General features: G+C 60.8%; 1 protein-coding gene across 2 annotated transcripts in view; it reads right to left on the minus strand.

The window, feature by feature from the left end:
• SAMHD1 (SAM and HD domain containing deoxynucleoside triphosphate triphosphohydrolase 1) overlaps nt 1-17,106 on the minus strand; it is a 49,014-nt gene extending 31,908 nt beyond the window's left edge. The window contains exons 1-3 of one of the 2 annotated variants that reach the window (XM_068167319.1): nt 16,923-17,106; nt 16,767-16,833; nt 5,248-5,320 (exon numbers count right to left, since the gene is read on the minus strand). In XM_068167319.1, the coding sequence (XP_068023420.1) occupies nt 5,248-5,320; nt 16,767-16,833; nt 16,923-17,106 (324 nt within the window). Of the gene's footprint in view, nt 1-5,247; nt 5,321-15,246; nt 15,708-16,766; nt 16,834-16,922 lie in introns of those variants that run through there. The other variant, XM_068167320.1, reaches the window with a different exon arrangement.
• Between the last annotated feature and the right edge of the window lie 1,571 nt (nt 17,107-18,677).

Consider the following 18,677-nt stretch of genomic DNA (forward strand, 5'->3'; position numbering starts at 1 on the left):
CTTCACTGCCCCCCCCAGGGCTCCCAACAAACCAGCCTTCACTGCCCCCCCAGGGCTCCCAACAAACCAGCCTTCAGTGCCCCCCCAGGGCTCCCAACAAACCAGCCTTCACTGCCCCCCCAGGGCTCCCAACAAACCAGCCTTCACTGCCCCCCCCCCAGGGCTCCCAACATACCAGCCTTCACTGCCCCCCCAGGGCTCCCAACAAACCAGCCTTCACTGCCCCCCCCAGGGCTCCCAACAAACCAGCCTTCAGTGCCCCCCCAGGGCTCCCAACAAACCAGCCTTCACTGCCCCCCCAGGGCTCCCAACAAACCAGCCTTCACTGCCCCCCCAGGGCTCCCAACAAACCAGCCTTCAGTGCCCCCCCCCCCCAGGGCTCCCAACAAACCAGCCTTCACTGCCCCCCCAGGGCTCCCAACAAACCAGCCTTCACTGCCCCCCCAGGGCTCCCAACAAACCAGCCTTCACTGCCCCCCCCCCAGGGCTCCCAACAAACCAGCCTTCAGTGCCCCCCCTGACCTCCCAACATACCAGCCTTCAGTGCCCCCCCAGGGCTCCCAACAAACCAGCCTTCAGTGCCCCCCCAGGGCTCCCAACAAACCAGCCTTCACTGCCCCCCCCAGGGCTCCCAACAAACCAGCCTTCACTGCCCCCCCCCAGGGCTCCCAACAAACCAGCCTTCAGTGCCCCCCCCCCCCCAGGGCTCCCAACAAACCAGCCTTCAGTGCCCCCCCAGGGCTCCCAACAAACCAGCCTTCAGTGCCCCCCCAGGGCCTCCCAACAAACCAGCCTTCACTGCCCCCCCCCCCCCAGGGCTCCCAACAAACCAGCCTTCACTGCCCCCCCCCCCCCAGGGCTCCCAACAAACCAGCCTTCACTGCCCCCCCTGACCTCCCAACAAACCAGCCTTCAGTGCCCCCCCCCCAGGGCTCCCAACAAACCAGCCTTCAGTGCCCCCCCTGACCTCCCAACAAACCAGCCTTCAGTGCCCCCCCAGGGCTCCCAACAAACCAGCCTTCAGTGCCCCCCCAGGGCTCCCAACAAACCAGCCTTCAGTGCCCCCCCAGGGCTCCCAACAAACCAGCCTTCAGTGCCCCCCCAGGGCTCCCAACAAACCAGCCTTCAGTGCCCCCCCAGGGCTCCCAACAAACCAGCCTTCAGTGCCCCCCCTGACCTCCCAACAAACCAGCCTTCAGTGCCCCCCCCCCAGGGCTCCCAACAAACCAGCCTTCAGTGCCCCCCCAGGGCTCCCAACAAACCAGCCTTCAGTGCCCCCCCCCCAGGGCTCCCAACAAACCAGCCTTCACTGCCCCCCCCCAGGGCTCCCAACAAACCAGCCTTCAGTGCCCCCCCAAGGCCTCCCAACAAACCAGCCTTCAGTGCCCCCCCTGACCTCCCAACAAACCAGCCTTCAGTGCCCCCCCAGGGCTCCCAACAAACCAGCCTTCACTGCCCCCCCCCAGGGCTCCCAACAAACCAGCCTTCAGTGCCCCCCCAGGGCTCCCAACAAACCAGCCTTCAGTGCCCCCCCAGGGCTCCCAACAAACCAGCCTTCAGTGCCCCCCCTGACCTCCCAACAAACCAGCCTTCAGTGCCCCCCCCCCAGGGCTCCCAACAAACCAGCCTTCAGTGCCCCCCCCCCAGGGCTCCCAACAAACCAGCCTTCACTGCCCCCACCCAGGGCTCCCAACAAACCAGCCTTCAGTGCCCCCCCCCCCAGGCCTCCCAACAAACCAGCCTTCAGTGCCCCCCCAGGGCTCCCAACAAACCAGCCTTCAGTGCCCCCCCAGGGCTCCCAACAAACCAGCCTTCACTGCCCCCCCCCAGGGCTCCCAACAAACCAGCCTTCAGTGCCCCCCCAGGGCTCCCAACAAACCAGCCTTCACTGCCCCCCACCCAGGGCTCCCAACAAACCAGCCTTCAGTGCCCCCCCCCCAGGCCTCCCAACAAACCAGCCTTCAGTGCCCCCCCAGGGCTCCCAACAAACCAGCCTTCAGTGCCCCCCCAGGGCTCCCAACAAACCAGCCTTCACTGCCCCCCCCCCAGGGCTCCCAACAAACCAGCCTTCAGTGCCCCCCCAGGGCTCCCAACAAACCAGCCTTCAGTGCCCCCCCAGGGCTCCCAACAAACCAGCCTTCAGTGCCCCCCCTGACCTCCCAACAAACCAGGTTCCAGTGCCCCCCCAGGGCCTCCCACCACTCTTCCCTACCCCCCAAGCCAGGCCAAGTGTCACAGCTTTGCCAAGGCTGAGGCAGGCAGCAAACCTCCTCCCCCCCAAACCTCACCCCCCCATGGCCAGATCATGGAGTCAGAGAATCCCCCAGGCTGGAAAAGACCTCAGAGATCAGAGATCAAGTCCAAGTTGGCACCCAGCACCTCCTGACAGCTAAACCCTGGCTCCAAGAGCCACATCCAATCCCCTCTTGAACACCTCCAGGGATGGGGACTCCACCACCTCCCTGGGCAGCACATCCCCAGGGCCAATCTCTCTCTCTGTGTAGAACTTTCTCCTCCAGCCTGAACCTCCCCTGGCACAGCTTGAGACTGTGTCCTCTTGTTCTGGTGCTGGCTGCCTGGCAGAAGAGCCCAACCCCCACCTGGCTCCAACCTCCCTGCAGGGAGTTGCAGAGAGCAAGAAGGTCTCCCCTGAGCCTCCTCTTCTCCAGGCTAAGCAACCCCAGCTCCCTCAGCCTCTCCTCACAGGGCTGTGTTCCAAGCCCCTCCCCAACTTTGTTGCCCTTCTCTGGACACCTTCCAGCAGCTCAACCTCTTTCCTGACCTGAGGAGCCCAGAGCTGGACACAGGACTGCAGGTGTGGCCTGAGCAGTGCTGAGCACAGGGCAGGATGAGCTCCCTGCTCCTGCTGGCCACACTCTTCCTGCTGCAGGCCAGGATGCCCTTGGCCTTCTTGGCCCCCTGGGCACACTGCTGGCTCATGTTCAGCTGCTGTCAACCAGCACCCCCAGGTCCCTCTCTGCCTGGCTGCTCTCAGCCACTCTGCCCCCAGCCTGTAGCACTGCCTGGGGTTGTTGTGGCCAAAGTGCAGCCCCTGGCACTTGGATGTGTTCAGTCTCCTGCCCTTGGCCTCTGCCCATCTGCCCAGCCTGGCAAGGTCCCTCTGCAGAGCTCTCTACCCTCTCACAGCTCAACTCCTGCCCCCAGCTTGCTGTCAGCTGCAAACTCACTGCTGATGGACTCCATCCCCTCCTCCAGATCACCAATCAAGATATGGAACAGGCTGGGGCCCAGCACTGCTCCCTGGGGCACAGCACTGGGGCCTGGCTGCCAGCTGGCTGTGGCACCATTCACCACCACTCTCTGGGCTCAGCCTCCAGCCACTTCCTAACCCAGCTCAGAGTTGCTGCTGGCCAAGCCAGGGGCTGACAGCTTGGCCAGGAGCTTGCTGTGGGGGATGGTGGCAAAGGCCTTGCTGCAGCCCAGGCAGACTCCATCCACAGCCTGCCCCACAGCCACCAGGCAGTGCCCTGGGCATGGAAGGAGCTCAGGTTGGTCAGGCAGGCCCTGCCCTTCCTAACCCCATGCTGCCTGGGCCTGAGCCCTTGGCCATGCTGTGAGTGCTGTGTGACTGCACTCAGGATGTCCTGTGCCACAACCTTGCCTGGCACTGAGCTCAGGCTGACAGGCCTGGCATTCCCTGGCTCCTCCTCCCAGCCCTGCTTGTGGATGGGCAGCACCTTGGCAGCTTCCAGTCCTCTGGGACCTCTGCAGTGAGCCAGGGCTGGTGAACAATGATGGAGAGTGGCTTGGAGCTCGCCTGCCAGCTCTCAGCACCCTAGGATGGATCCCATCCGGTCCCATGGACTTGTGGGGATCCAAGTGGCTCAGCAGGTCTCTAACTGCTTCCTCCTGGCTCACAGGGGACCTGCACTGCTCCCTGCCCCCACCTGCCAGCTCAGGAGGCCAGCTGTCCTGCAGCCCTCCTGCCTTACTGTTGGAAATGGAGGCACAGAAGGTGTTCAGGACCTCAGCCTCTTCCTCACCTTCAGTGAGAGTGTTCCCTTCCAGGTCCAACAGGGAGTGGAGGTTCCTCTTGCCCTCTTTTTAGCATTAATATATTTATAACAATGCTTTTCATTGTCTGTCACAGCAGTGCTCAGCTGGAGCTCTAACTGGGCTGCCTGCTGCTGTGAGGGAATTAACATGTCACCAGCTGCTGTGCCATTCCAAACCTCAGCACCTGAGAGAATTCCTCTCTTCATTCAGCTGCTGGTCTCTTCTCCCAGGCAGTGACAGAACAAGAGGGAAGGGCCTCAAGCTAGGACTGGGTAGGCCTAGACTGGACAGTAGGAAACATACTTTCATGGAAAGAGTGGTCAGAGACTGGCACAGGCTGCCCAGGAGGGTGGTGGAGTCACCAACCCTGGAGGTGGTCTGGATGTGGTGTTTGGGGCTGTGGTTTAGGGGTGACCCTTGCAGAGCAGGGTTCTCAGTTTGACCTGGTGACCCTGAGGCTCTTTGCCAACCTGAATGTTTCTGTGGCTTTCCAAAGCAGGACACTGCAGTGCATGTCCCAGACAGCCAGTGTTTGCCTTCACACTGCTCCTGGCTTCCAAAGTCCAGGGGGAGCTGGCAGAGTGGAAGCCTGATTAAATGAAGGGCAAAACCCAAGGGAATTGCAATATGAAAACCCTCCCTGGCCATCCCTAAGGGTGCTCTTCAGGAGGCATCTGAGTAGCCCCAGAGAAGATAAACACACACCATCAACCCTGGCCTCCAAGCAGCAGGGGAAATAACTTCACACTGTGCTTGTCCTGAGCTCTGTCCACACCGAGCTGCCTGGGCTTGAGCAGATGTGCAGCCTGCCTGCAGGCCTGGCCCCACTTACCCCAACACCTACCACTGAGAAGCTGCTGCACAGGGCAAGCACTGCAAGTGAGGAGGAGACTGCTAACCCAGGCCTGGGGCCAACCCAGCAGCCACCCAAGGGCTGTCTCCACACAAGGAGATGTGAAAGGGAAGCTTCTCAACACACTTCAAACAGCTCAGCTGCTCAAGCCATCTCTCTCAAGCACCAGGTGCCCACAGAAAGCTCTCAGCTGATGATTCCAATCCCTCTCCTTATCACGGTGTCTCAAGGGAGAAGGCTCAGGCTGCAGCTCTGCAAAGCACCACCACAGCACCAGCTGGCACTGCCAGGGCAAGGGCAGGCAGCAGAGATGCCCTGGAGTGGTCTCCTCCTGACACCACTGTGCACTGGTGCCACCTTCATCCATGGTCACTTACCTTCATGACATCCATGTCCTGCTGCCTCAGTTTGTTCAGGCAAGCCAGCACCTTCAGTCTCTCAGCTGGGAGGCTAGAAAGGAGAGGAAAAGCCAGTGAGAGCAGTGTGTGCCACCTGTTGCCCTCTGCAGCTGGCAACACACAGAGTGACTTCTGCAGCTCCATCTGGCTCTGGCCTCTGGTTGCTCTCCTAGAGCAGCAGCCACCCCTGCAGCTTCCTCAGGCACAGGATGCAAGCAGTTCACACTGGGCACCAGAGGTGGTGGCAGAAGGGAGCTGGCACAAGTTGGCTTTTCCAGGGCAGAGCTTTCTGGCTGCTTCCCTGGCAGGCTCAGAGCTGCTTGCCAGCAGTTTGGGTCAGCCCCTGTCTTGACTCAGCTCCTGCACTGCTGGGTCTTTAAGATGCAGGCTGGAGCAGCTCACAGCATGAAGCCAGCCTGGTTCTCCCCAAGGCTGCTCCCTGGAGCCCTTGAGAAGTGTCCTGCTGAGGGGAACACCTGAGAGAGAGACCCCAACTGCAGTGAGCTGTGCTCATTGGTGCTGCTGCTGCTCTGGGAGCAGAAGAGCAGCCTGGGGGGGATCTCAGCCCTGCTGAGCAACACTCAGAGGGTGGCTGGCAGGGGGAGGGGGCCAGGCTTTGCTCACTGGTGCCCAGTGGCAGCACAAGGGGCAGTGGGCACAGGCTGGAGCATCAGAAGTTCCACCCAGACATGAGGAGGAGCTTCTTTCAGGGTGGTGGAGCCCTAGAGTAGGCTGCCCTGGGGAGTGCTGCAGTCTACATCTCTGGAGTCATTCCCAAGCCACCTGGACACCATCCTGTGCCCCCTGCCCTGCCTGACCCTGCCCTGGCAGAGGGCTTGGACTGGATGATCTCCAGAGGCTCCTTCCAGCCCCTACTGCTCTGTGATAGTGAAGTGGAGCACAGAAGAGGACAAACAGCTCCAGCAGCTTTCTGTCAAGCAGTGGAAGAGCCAAGAGCAGACACAGCAGGAAATCCACCACTCCTGCACCAGTTTCCTTCAGGGGAGGACCTTTAACCTTCTGCAGCAGGACAGTGAGCAGTGCCTCAGCAGCAAGCAGTTGAAAGGCTGAAAGATTCCTTCAGCTACAACATTCCAGTGCTTTTTATACACCTTTCTTTCACTCAAGCAACTCTGTAACACAAGCAGCTTTATTGGGCCAAATTAACTGGAATTTGGTGTAAATCAATTGCAACACCCCCAGCAGAGGCAGGGGAGTTCAGCAGGTGCTGCAGGCTGGGTGCCAGTTAGGGGTTCTCTGCTGCCAGGATGCTTTACTCTCAGTTTGAGTGGACCTGAAGGGCCCCTCCAGCAGACCCAGAGAGGCTGTCAGGGCAGGTGCTCTGCTGCAGCCCAAGGGCACAGGCAGGAGCAGGCTGGAGGCAGAGGTAAGGCAGCATCACAGCCACTCCTGTTCACTGCCTGCAAGCCTCCTCCTCCAGCAGGATGCTTTCAGCCCTGGTAGAAGAGCAAACACCTCACCACCTATGTCCAGTCTGCTACCTTTGACACTCAGCAGCAGGTAACCCCCCTGAGAGCAGCTTGGTAGCAGTCTTTGGGTTTAAACACTAGCACAAAGCAGCACTACCAAACGTCAGCTCCTAGCCAACTGCTTGGTGCACCTCCCCTCTTCTCAGGGAGCCCTTTAGCATCTCCAGCCCATGAACTACTGACCTCACACACACCTGAGCTGCTGCTGGGCAGCTTTTGGTCTCAAGCACTCAGCACTCTTTCCCTGCCAGGGAGCTCTTGGGCTGCCCACAGCTCACCACAAGTCTTCAGCTGCTCTGACTCAGGAGCAAGGTGAGGAGCAGCAGTGGTTGTGGCAGAGCAGTGTGGTACTGCAGCAGCTCTGGCTGGGGGCACACTCACAACCCCCTCCTGAGGGCTCACTGCTGCAGGGTAATGGAAAGCAGCAAGCACTGGAGACAAGAGGAGGACTACCTGCACCTGCCTGTCCTCCCTGCTCTCTGCTGAGAGCCTTGGCCTGGTGGAAGAGCCAAGGAACTCCTCTGCAGCCAGCAAACCAGAAGCTTTGCACACCTACCCTTATGCTCCCATGAAAGGCAACTGCAGCTGCTCTGTGAGCTCCAGCCAGCAGCACTCAGCTGCTGCTCACAGCAGATGCCCACAGGTATGGCTGCCTCAGCCAGGACCAGCACTTCAGCTGCCAACCAAGCAGCTCCATCACCACTTCAGGAACAGTTCAGGGATAGCAAAACCAGAAGCAATCTGCTTCCAGCCATCTACAGCCACTTTGCTTCTGGAGCTCTCCCTCAAGTCATGGAAGCTGGGAGCAGTGCTGCTGGGGAGCCAGACCCTGGGGAGCCAGGCCCTGGGGAGCCTGCTGGATCCACTCAGGAGCACCAAAAAGGCCATTTCAGTGCAGGTGCCAGCTTGGAGCAGGTGCCATGACCCTTCTGCTGATGTAAAGGTCAGCAGCCCAATGGAGCTGCCAGCAAACATGCAGGTGCCCAGCTGCAGGGAGTGCCCTCCCAAGGGAGGCTGCCACAGACAGCCCTGGGGGCAGTGCCACTGGCTGAATATCGCAGCCTGGAGGCTGAGCTGAGCCAGGACATGGACAGGCCGAGGGCTGGGAAGGGCAGAGAGGTGCAGCCAGCCCTCACCTTCCTCCAAAGAGGGCCAGCAGTCAGTCAGAGCTCAGGACATGAAGGGCTCCCTGTCCTCTCTTCAACTTGCTGAAAGTGGTGATGTGGAGCACAGGGAGTGGGGGTGACAAGGACCTGCCTGGCACCTCACCCCAGGAGCCTGCACACCCCCCAGGGCCCCTGCAGAGCTCTTCTCTGGAGCAGCCAGTGAGAAGGGTCCAGCAGGCTCAGAGGAGGTGCCAAGGCTTAGCTGGACCACAGCTGGCATGGAAGCAGCCTCAGGGAAGACAAACAGCCCTGTCCCTGTCACAAGTGACTCTCTTCTGAAGGGAGCAGCAGACCCTAGCCACACGCCAGACCACTTCTGAGGGAAGCCTCCTGCCTCCCTGGGGCCACAACTAAGGACAGCAAGAGAACATTGTCCCCCAGGGATCAGTGCTGGGCCCCATCCTCTTCAACATCTTCATTGATGATCTGGATGAGGGGATTGGGTCAGTCATCAGCAAGTTTGCAGATGACACCAAGTTAGGAGCAGATGTTGGTCAGTTAGAGGGCTGAAGGGCTCTGCAGAGGGACCTCGACCAGCTGGACAGATGGGCAGAGCCCAACAGGATGGCATTCAACAAGTCCCAGTGCCAGGGGCTGCACTTTGGCCACAGCAACCCCAGGCAGAGCTACAGGCTGGGGTCAGAGTGGCTGAGAGCTGCCAAACAGAGAGGGACCTGGGGGTGCTGATTGACAGCTGCCTGAACATGAGCCAGCAGTGTGCCCAGGAGCCAAGAGGGCCAAGGGCATCCTGGCCTGCATCAGGAACAGTGTGGCCAGCAGGAGCAGGGAAGTCATTGTGCCCCTGGACTCTGCATTGCTCAGGCCACACCTGCAGTCCTGTGTCCAGTTCTGGGCCCCTCAGTTTCAGAAGGACATTGAAACACTTGAAGGTGTCCAGAGAAGGGCAACAAAGCTGGGGAGGGGTCTGGGGCACAGCCCTGTGAGGAGAGGCTGAGGGAGCTGGGGTTGCTTAGCCTGCAGAAGAGGAGGCTCAGGGGTGACCTCACTGCCCTCTACAACTACCTGAAAGGTGGATGTGGCTGGGAAGGTGTTGGTCTTTTCTCCCAGGCAACCAGCACCAGAACAAGAGGACACAGTCTCAAGCTGCGCCAAGGGAGGTTTAGACTCGAGGTGAGGAGGAAGTTCTTCACCGAGCGAGTCGTTCGTCATTGGGATGTGCTGCCCAGGGAGGTGGTGGAGTCCCCATCCCTGGAGGTGTTCCAGAGGGGATTGGATGTGGCACTTGGTGCCATGGTCTAGTCATGGGGTCTGTGTTGAGAGGTTGGACTCAATGATCCTCGAGGTCCTTTCCAACCTAAGTTATACTGTGAGACTGTAACATTTCCCACCCTAGTCCAGCCCTTGGACTACTACACCTTAATAATCTTCCAGGTAGGCAGTGATGAACTTCAGTCAAGAAGTCCAAGTGAGAGAGATTTCAGGGCCTGGGGAGAGCTGGTGGAGGGCTCATCAGCACAGCAGAGATCCCCTCTGCCCCACCAGCTGCAGGGAGGGAGGAGGTTTAGACAGGGAGAGTCAGCAGATGGATTCCTGGCTTTGAGGCTGGTGGTACCAGCAGGACTTTGGGTTCTTGGAGCACAGCTTGGCCTGCAAGACACCAGGCCTGCTGGCACAGAGGGGCAGCCTTGTCTCCAAGGGAAAAAGGACTGAGACAAGAATCATGCAGGGCTCATGGGAAAAGCTTTAAACTCGATTGGAAGAGGGATGAGGAGGAGACTGGGCTTGCTAGAGAGGAGTGGGGGTCTCAGTGGGGGTGGGGATGGGGATCCATGCAGCAGCAGGGCTCAGTGACAGCTTAGTCACCACAGAAGTGGCTGTGAACACTCAGGTAGGAATCAGAACTTCTCCCCTGATGGCAGGCAGCAGCAGCCACACCAGTGCACCCAGCATGGGCAGCAAGCAGCAGCTGGAGGCCAGAGGGCAGCAATGCCAGGTCCCTGGGGGCTGGCTCACACAACTGGAGCACTGCAGGCCACAGCTCCAACTTCTCAGAAGGGATGGGCAGCAAGGAGAGGCAGGGGGGGCCCAACTCTGCCAGGGACACAGCTGAATGAAGGTGAGGGCAGGGCTGAGGCCCTGTGGGCAAGGCCACCAAGGCTGCTTGCCTGGAGGAGTCACCCAGCCAGGATGGATGAAAGCTCTGTCAGCACTGGGAGAAGTTTCATGGTGGCTGCCCCTCGCTCTCAGCGACTTCAGCTCCCCAGATGTCTGCTGGGAACACAGCAGAGAGAGAACAGTGCCAGAGGTTCCTGGGGGTGGGACACAGCTGCTGGGGGAGCCAAGGAGGGACAGCTCCAGCCTGGACCTGCTGCTTGTGAACAGGAAAGGACACAAGGGGGAAGTTGGAGGCTGTCAGGGCACAGTGATCATGGGATGAGAGCTGTCAGCCCCTGGGGACACAAGGAGAGGGCAGTGAAATGGACACCTTGCACAGACTTTGACTTGCTCAGTGACTGACAAAGTCTCTTGGGAGGCTGCCCTGAAGGGCAAGGAGTCCAGGAAGCTTGGGCACCCTTCAGGAAGGAAGCTGTGATGGTCTGAATCAGAAGGGGTCAGACCAATCCAGCAGGGTAACCTGGCTACTGCCCCAACCCAGGAGGGAGGGAAAAGTGACACTCAAAACCTCAGGACTGAGAGGAGAAAAAAGGGCAGAATGGAGATTACTGATCTGCAGTCAGAGCCCCATGGCACCAGAGGCATCCTCCCCTCAGCCTGTGTGCAGGACCAGCAGGGTGCAGCAAGGCAGCCAAAAGCCCAAGGCACAAACTGCTGCCCTGCCCCTGCTTGTCCTGCTGCCACCCCAGCAGAAAGGACAGCACCCAAAGGAACCTGGAACCCAGCAGCAGCCACTGGAGCAGGAAGCCTCCCACACTGCAACCTGAGCTTCAAGCCCCATCAGGCTCTGCCCCAGCACTCCCACCTGGGCAGCAGGCTTGAGCTCAGCCCCTGACAGAAGGCTCAGCAGCACAGCAGCAGGCTGCCCCCACCCGTGGGGCTGGGGAGCCAGGGGTCTGGCTGCATGGAGAGATCTCTGGAGCTGGGGAGCAAAAGGAGAGTTGGTGACCTTTGGCAGAGCTGACAGAGCCACTCAGGAGGGCTACAAAGATGCAGTGAGGCTGTGCAGGGAGAAAATCAGCAGGGCCCAACAGAGCTCAGCCTGGCTGCTGCTGTTAAAGACAATCCAATGTCTCTGTAAACACAGCAGCAGCAGGAGGAGGAGAAGGGAGAGTCTCCATCCTCTGCTGGCTGCAGGGAGAACCATGGTGAGAAAGGAGGAGGAAGAGGCTGAGGTGCTCAGTGCCTTCCTTGCCTCACTCCCTAGCAGAACTCCTTGTTCCCTGGGCACCCAGCCCCCTGAGCTGGAGGACAGGGAGGGGGCCAGAATGAGACCCCCATAATCCATGAGGAAATGGTGAGGGAGCTGCTGAACCCCCCAGCCCCAAGCCTGTGGGGCTGAATGGGCTACACACAAGAGTGCTGAAGGAGCTGCTGGCAGTGCTCCCCAAGGCTCCTTCCAGCACTGCCCAGCAGCCCTGGCTCAGTGGGCAGGGCCCAGCTGACTGGAGGGCTGCAAAGCTGATGCCATCTACAAGAAGGGCTGGAAGGAGGAGCCAGGGAGCTGTCAGGCTGCCCTCAGTGCCAGGGAAGGCCATGGAGCAGGTCCCCCTGAGTGCCATGACACAGCAGACACAGGACAGGCAGGAGAGCAGGGCCAGCCAGCAGGGCCTCAGGAGGGGCAGCTCCTGATCTTCCATGCCAAGGTGACCTGTCAGGGGGTGAGGGGCAGGCTGGGGATGTTCTCTGCCTGCACTGCCACAGAGCCTTCAGCACTGCTCCCCTCAGCATCCTCAGGACACAACTGCTGCCCTAGGCCTGGATGGGCACTGCTGGGGAAAGCACTGGGGGATGGCCAGGCCCAGAGAGTGCTGGGGAATGGAGGGAGAGCCAGCTGGTGGCTGGGCACAGGTGGGGAGCCCCAGGGCTCACCACTTGTGCTTAACATCTTTAGCAATGATCTGGATGAACAAATACAGAGAGCAGCCTCAGTAAGCTGGCTCTCAACACCGAGTTGTGTGGCAGTGCTGATCTGCTGGAGGGCAGGGAGGCTCTGCAGAGGGACCTGGCCAGGCTGGATCCATCAGCTGAGGCCAAGGGCTGGGTCCTGCACTTGGGGCACAACCACCCCAGGAAGGCTCCAGGCTTGGGACACAGGGGCTGGAAACTGCCCAGCAGAAGGGGTGCCAGCAGCTGGAGGTGAGCCAGGGGGTGCCCAGGTGGCCAAGAAGGCCTCCAGCAGCCTGGCCTGGAGCAGCCCTGGGGTGGGCAGCAGGAGCAGGGAGGTGATTGTCCCACTGCTGGGCACTGGGGAGGCCACAGCTTGAGGCCTGGGTTCAGTTCTGAGCCTCTCGTTCCAAGGACATTTGAGGGGCTGGAGCAGGCCCAGAGAAGGACCTGGAGAAGGGTCTGGAGAAGAGGGCTGGGGAGGAGCAGCTGAGGGAGCTGGGGGTGTTCAGTCTGGAGATGAGAAGACTGCGGAGAGACCTCATTGCTCCCTGCAGCTCCCTGAGAGGAGGCTGCAGTGGGGTGGGGGCTGGGCTCTGCTCCCTGCTTGCTGAACAATCCGTAACGCTGCAAGAGGGGCAGCAGCACCACTGCACAGTGGCCAACAACTGCCCCCAAAGATATCTGGGTCACAAAGTGCACAAGGGACTGGAGGCAGGACTACAGTGCTGAGGGGCAGAGGCAGGGCTAAGTGACAGCCATGCTGAGGGCAGGACACAGCTTGCTGCTCTGAAGCACTGAGTTGTACTTCTAAAGGCCACAAAGATGCTGAATGAGGAGGAAGGAGAAAGGATGAAGGGACTGGAGCACCTGAGGACAGCCTGAGAGCCCTGGAGCTGTTCATATTGGAGAAGAGAAGGCTGAGAGGGACCTGACCAATGCCTGCAAGCACCTGAAGGGAGCTGTCAGGAGGAGGGGGCCAGGCTCTGCAGTGGTGCCCTGTGACAGGCCAAGGGGCAGGGAGGTAAATTCAGCCACAGGAAATTCCATCTCAGCAGGAGGGGAAACTGCTTCGGTGTGAGGCTGCTGGAGGCCTGGAGCAGGCTGCCCAGAGGGGTTGTGGAGTCTCCTCTGGAGGGATTCCAAAGCCACCTGCACACTGCTCCTGTGTGACCTGCCCTGGGTGCTCCTGCTTTGGATGGAGGATCCCTGTGATTCTCTGAACATTAACTGGGAGACAAGCAGGGAGATGAGGAGGAAGGTGTGTGATCCCCAGGCCCTGCAGGTACAGGCAGAGCAGAGCCAGGCCAGCTGGGTGCTGCTGCCAGCACAGATGAGCAAACCTGCCAGGGTGCAACCCCAGCCAGCAGCTCAGCCTCACACAGCTGCTGCCCCCCAGCCCAGAGCTGGGATGGGGAGAGACTCAGAAGGGTTAAGAGTGAGAAAACTCCTGGGCTGGGCTGAGGAGAGTGTAACAGGCAGAGCAAAAGCCATGTGTGCAAGCAAAGCACAAGGAACTCCTTCCCCACTTCCCATCAGCAGGCAGGAGCTGAGCCATGGCCAGCAAGGCTCCATCCTGCCTCCTGGTTACTCTGGAAGATGACCACTGCAGCTCCAAACCTCCTCCCACTCCTCATTGCCCCTGCTTGACATGCTGAGCATGATGTCAGAGAGCCTGGGTGCCCAGGCTGCTCAGTGGTGGGGTGAGGAGCAGCAAGTGCTACTGCAACATCCCCCAGTCACCAGCACAAAGCCACAGCACAGCTCCTAGGAGGGAAGTTAACTCCCAGGCCAAAGCAGCACAGCAGGCACTGTGCACAGCAAGCACAGCCCAGCCACAGAGCCATGGAGGCTGGAGAAGTCCTTTACAATCACTGTGTCCAACAGCAATCTGAGTGCCATGGCCACTGAACCATGTCCTGCAGCTCCATGCTTCCTGGACCCCTCCAGGGACAGGGGCTCCACCACCTCCCTGGGCAGCCTCTGCCAATCCCTGACCACTCTGGCAGCACAGAAAGTTTTTCTTCATCTCCAAACTAACCCTCCCCTGGCACAACTTCAAGCTATCTTCTCCCTAGTCTCAGCTGATAGAAGAGCCCAACCCCCACCTGACCAGGCAGGCTGAGATGTCCCCTCCTGCCACAGCGCAGGAGCCCTGTCTTGCCCTGCCTCCACCAACCCCTCAGGCTCCAGCACAGCAAGCAGGCTGCCAGCACAGCCCTCCTGTGCCTGCTCACCGCAGGGTCAGTGCCACAGCTCTCTCTACCCTTCTGCAAACACAAGACCACAGCAGGAGGTTTCTTCACCCAATGCCTACCTGGCCAGCCCAGCTCAGCCAGCAGGCTGCACACAAGCCAGGTGCCAGCTCTGTGGCTTCCCAGCACCCTGCAGGCAGGGCTCCTCCAGCAGCCCAAGCACTGATGCCCGACGCTGCTGGCTGCCTCTGAGCGGTGACAACTGACACTTGGGGGGAGTTGAGCTGGAAGGGACCTTCAAAGACACTTCCCCATCCTCTTCCCTCCACCCCTCTTTGCTTCATCTGCACCCTCCCTCATGCCCCAGATGATGAGGATGAGACCCTCCCCTGTGCTGCACCCAATTAGGCACCACTCCAGAGGTCAGCCAGCCCTCCCCATCGCCTGTAGTTAGCACATGGCAGACTGCACACCACACACAACTTCCCCTCCCTGCACAGGAGGGCCCCTGGGAAAACCACAGCACCGCCTGGGGGCCCCTCTCCTCCCCAGCTCTCCCCTCTGGACCTCCAGGAATGACAGCAAACTAAATGTGCACATCCACCCCTGGGCCGTCCCAGGGGCGAGACAAGGTGTGCAGAGGGGAAGAGAGGTGGCCAAGGGACCCCTCACAGTGCAAAGCTGTTTGAAACAAGCAGAAGGCTCTGGCACCTGCTCACCCAGCGAGCCACAGAAACAAGATCTCAGAAGGAAGCACCTCGTGAAAGCGAGCCCCCAGCACCAACCCCTCCGTGCCGAGTGCTCTGCCCAGCTCCTCTCCACCACCGACCTCCTGCTCTCCTGTCCTGCCTGCCCACTGCCTGCCCCACGGTGCTCTGACAACCTGCAGGTGTCTGTTGCATCTGCAAAGGCATTTGATGCCACGAGGTGCTACAGGCAGCCTGCTGGTAGCCTCCAAAGCAAACCCAGCACCTGATGAGTACGGCAGGCAATTACCTCACCCCGCAGGAGCACGGCCTCTAGCTGCCTCCCTCACCACACCACCCAGCTGCACACTTCAAACAGCTGTGGTTAAAATCCGGCTTCCAAGAAAACCAAAGATACCTTAGGGACTCACCACCTTCCCTCCGGAGCTCCGAAGCACAAGCCCTCGGCCTTATCGCCTGCAGTCACCCCACTTCTGCTTTATCTCCCCACGGCCACACCCAGACACTTCCAGCTCATCCTTCTCAAGTTGCAACCGCGTCCAGGATGTCCCAAGACAACAGAGATGGAGCCCTGCCAGCTCAGCACAGGGCACTCAGCCGAGCACCCAACCAAAGCACTCAACACCCCCACACTGACATGTGCTGCCAGACAACCACGCTCCAAACTGCCTCAGGCCCCCCAGCCACAACCTGAGCAAACAGCTGCAGAGCAGCAGTGTTTAAGATGTTTGGAGGAAGCAGAGTCAACAAGGTCAGCAAAGGAGCAAGGCAAATATCAGAAGGCAAAAGGAAATATGTGCTGACCAAACATGCCCACAGCCCAACAGAGGAGACCAAACCAGGGGTGCAGAGAGAGCCCTTCAGACAGGCAGAGTGACAGCATCCATTTGTACTCTCCTCTGTAGCAGAAGAGCAAGAACGCCTAACAACCACCAGGGAAAGGGCAGCGTCTGGCGGCCTGTAACCTCCTTCCTGCCAGGAACAATCTCCACGTGCTCTAAGAAGTCATCGATCGCTTTTCACGGGCCTGGCTAGCAGGCTGGCTGCAAGACTTGGCCGGAGCGCACTCCCACTGGTGCTGCGGTGTCCCCTCAGGGCACACAGAGCCTCCCTCTCCGCGGCAGCACGACTGCAGCAGGCACAGCAAGGTCAGTATTCAGCATCACTAAGGTTGCAAGAGACCTCAAAGATCATCGAGTCAAACCTGTCACCGCAGCCCTCATGACTAGAGCAGGGAGGACACTACTGCCCACTGCAGGCTTGACCGCTTGACCTCACGTCCCAGCAACCGTGGGAGTTGTGCTGGGGAGGGTGAAGCCAGCCTGGAGAGCCCAGCACCTACCTGCTGCACCAACCACCACCGCTGCTGCTGCACCAGAAAGGGAGCAGCAGCCACCAGACTCCGAGGACAGCTCCCACGAAAGCCCCTGCAGCTCAGGCGGGTGCTCCTATCCCCACCGAAAGGGTTACTGTGCTGCTGCTGCTGCGAGCTGCACGGCAGCTTCAGGAATGGATGCCTTTTGCTCTTCACAGCTACGGGACATAGGCTTCCAGGCTCAGGATGGCAGCAGCTGGGCTGGGCTGGGCGAGCAGCAGGACAACTGATCTGGAGGTTCAGCATCGCACACGGAGCCCGTCCCACGCTGCACCGGTCCCTGCGGTCCCCCGGGCATGAGTGGGACGGGGACGAGGCCAGCCCTGAGCTCAGGAGACTTCCTTCTCTCGGAACTTGCCACCCGCGGCAGGTCCCGCGGCACCCACGCCCCGCAGGGGCCGCCCGGCGCGGCAGCCGCGGCCGAAGCCTCCTCCTCCTCCTCCTCCTGCTCCCGAGGAGGAAGCGTGCCCGAGCGCGGCGGCGGCCGGGGGCTCACCGCCTCTCACCGCCCCTCCACCCCGCGGCCCGGGCGCGGCTCTCACCAGACGCGGGTGACCTCGAGGGCGCAGGCCGGCAGGTCCAGCAGCATGCTCCCGGTGATTCCGCTCTCTGCGGGGGCAAGCACACGTTAGCGGCGGGGCCCCGCCGCCCCGAGGGGCCGCCCGGCCCCAGGCCCCGGCCCCGGGCCCCAGCGCTACCTCGGAAGCGGCGCAGCAGGCCGGGCTCGGCCACGCCGCTGCGCTGGAGGTGCTGGCAGAGCCGCTCCGTGTCCCACAGCCGCGGGTCGCCGGGGCCGCGGGGCTCGTCCGGAGCGCTCCCGCTCCCGCGCCGCGCGCGCTTGGAGGGAGCCGCGCCCCAGCCCGCCGCCGCCGGGCTCCCCATGGCCGCCCGCGCAGGCGCCGCGCGCGCCCCGCTCGGCCCCGCTCCGCTGCCCAGGGCACCGGCGCCGCTCTGACGTCACCGCCGCGCGGCCCCCCGGAGCGCGCGGCCCCCGGGAGTCGTGGCCCTGCCGTGGGCGGGGGGCGCGAGCTGCCGGCGGGACGCTCCGGGCCCCCTGCTGGCGCCCCCGGCACCGCCCGGGCTGCTGCCGCTGCCCTGCCCCCGCGGGGCGAACGTGGAGGCTGAAGGAGCCTCTGAGGAGCTGCTCTGAACGCCGAGATCGGAGGATGAGCTCGAAGCGGGAAAGAGCCAGAAACAAGGCTCGGGAACGACGAGCGGGAGCTAAGGAGGCAGACAGACACCTCCCACCAGCCCAGGATGCTGAGACCTCATCCAGCCTGGCCCTGAACACCTCCAGGGGTCAGCCACAGCCTCCCTGGGCAGCCTGTGCCAGTCTCTCCCCACTCTCGCTGCCAACAATTTCCTCCTCATCTCCACTCTGCACCCGGGGCTTGGTATTGCCCCGACCTGAGTGCAGGACCTTGCCTTTGGCCTTGTTGGACTGTTCTGGACAAGAACAGCTTAATAGCAGACATAAAATATAATAGCATTTGTAATTAAAAGGAAGATGAGAGAAACACACCCCCAAGACAAACGATGCAGGATGCAGTTCCTCACCCAGCATCTTGCTGTGCCCCAGCAGCAGCCAGCCCTGCCCAGCCCCCAGGGCAGCTCCCCTGGCAGTGCTTCCCGGCTCCTTGTGCCCCTAGGAGCTCGCTGGCAGAGCACAGAAAGCTGAAAACTCCTTAACTTGGGCTGAGTGCTAATTAGCTGAAACATTAGCGTGAGATCGACCTGGTCAGCACCCTGAATTCAAACCACACCCAGCTACTAGGAGGAAGATTAACTACCCCGGCCAAACCCAGGCATCCCCAAACAGCAGCTGACTGCGAGCAATTCCGGTGCAAAGAGCTGGAGAGCAGCACCAGTATGGGCCCATGATCACCATCCTCACGCCAAAGCCCAGCTTGCTCACAAACATCAGCCTCCACAAAGGCCATCAGGCTCCTCAAAGGCCAAAGGCCATCAGGCTCCTCAAAGGCAACGCCACAGGGCATCCTCAAACAATGAGGGCACCCAGACTCAACTTGCTGAAGATATTGTTCCCAAAGTACCGCGGGCGAGGAGAGCAGACAGAGCCCAGCTGCTAAGCTGGCTGCAGGCAGCCTCGCTATCCTCACGCACACTGCTCTCCAGACCTCACACCCACGAGGAGCATCCCAGCACCCCTGACCACAGCTCTGCTGCAGCAGGCAGCTGTGTGCCACGAAGCCCCCAGCGTGGGACTGAGACTTTGGCTCCCAAACACAGATTGTGGCTCTCAAGAAAGCTGCCGCCCTTGGAGAGCCCAGACGGGAACTGGCTCCTGCCAGGAGCTTCAGCCCCATGGGGTCCCCACACTGCTGCAGGGGCAGAGTGTGAGGAGGAAGAGGCAGCAGGGACAAAGCATTAGAAATTGATCCCAAGCCTCATTCCCCATCCCATCCATCTTGAGAAGGCCGAGAGGGGATCTG

The sequence above is a fragment of the Melanerpes formicivorus genome, unplaced genomic scaffold (assembly GCF_026170545.1).
Source record: "Melanerpes formicivorus ecotype bairdi unplaced genomic scaffold, bMelFor1.0.p_v2 SCAF_115, whole genome shotgun sequence".
In the NCBI taxonomy this organism is placed as follows: Eukaryota; Metazoa; Chordata; class Aves; order Piciformes; family Picidae; genus Melanerpes; species Melanerpes formicivorus.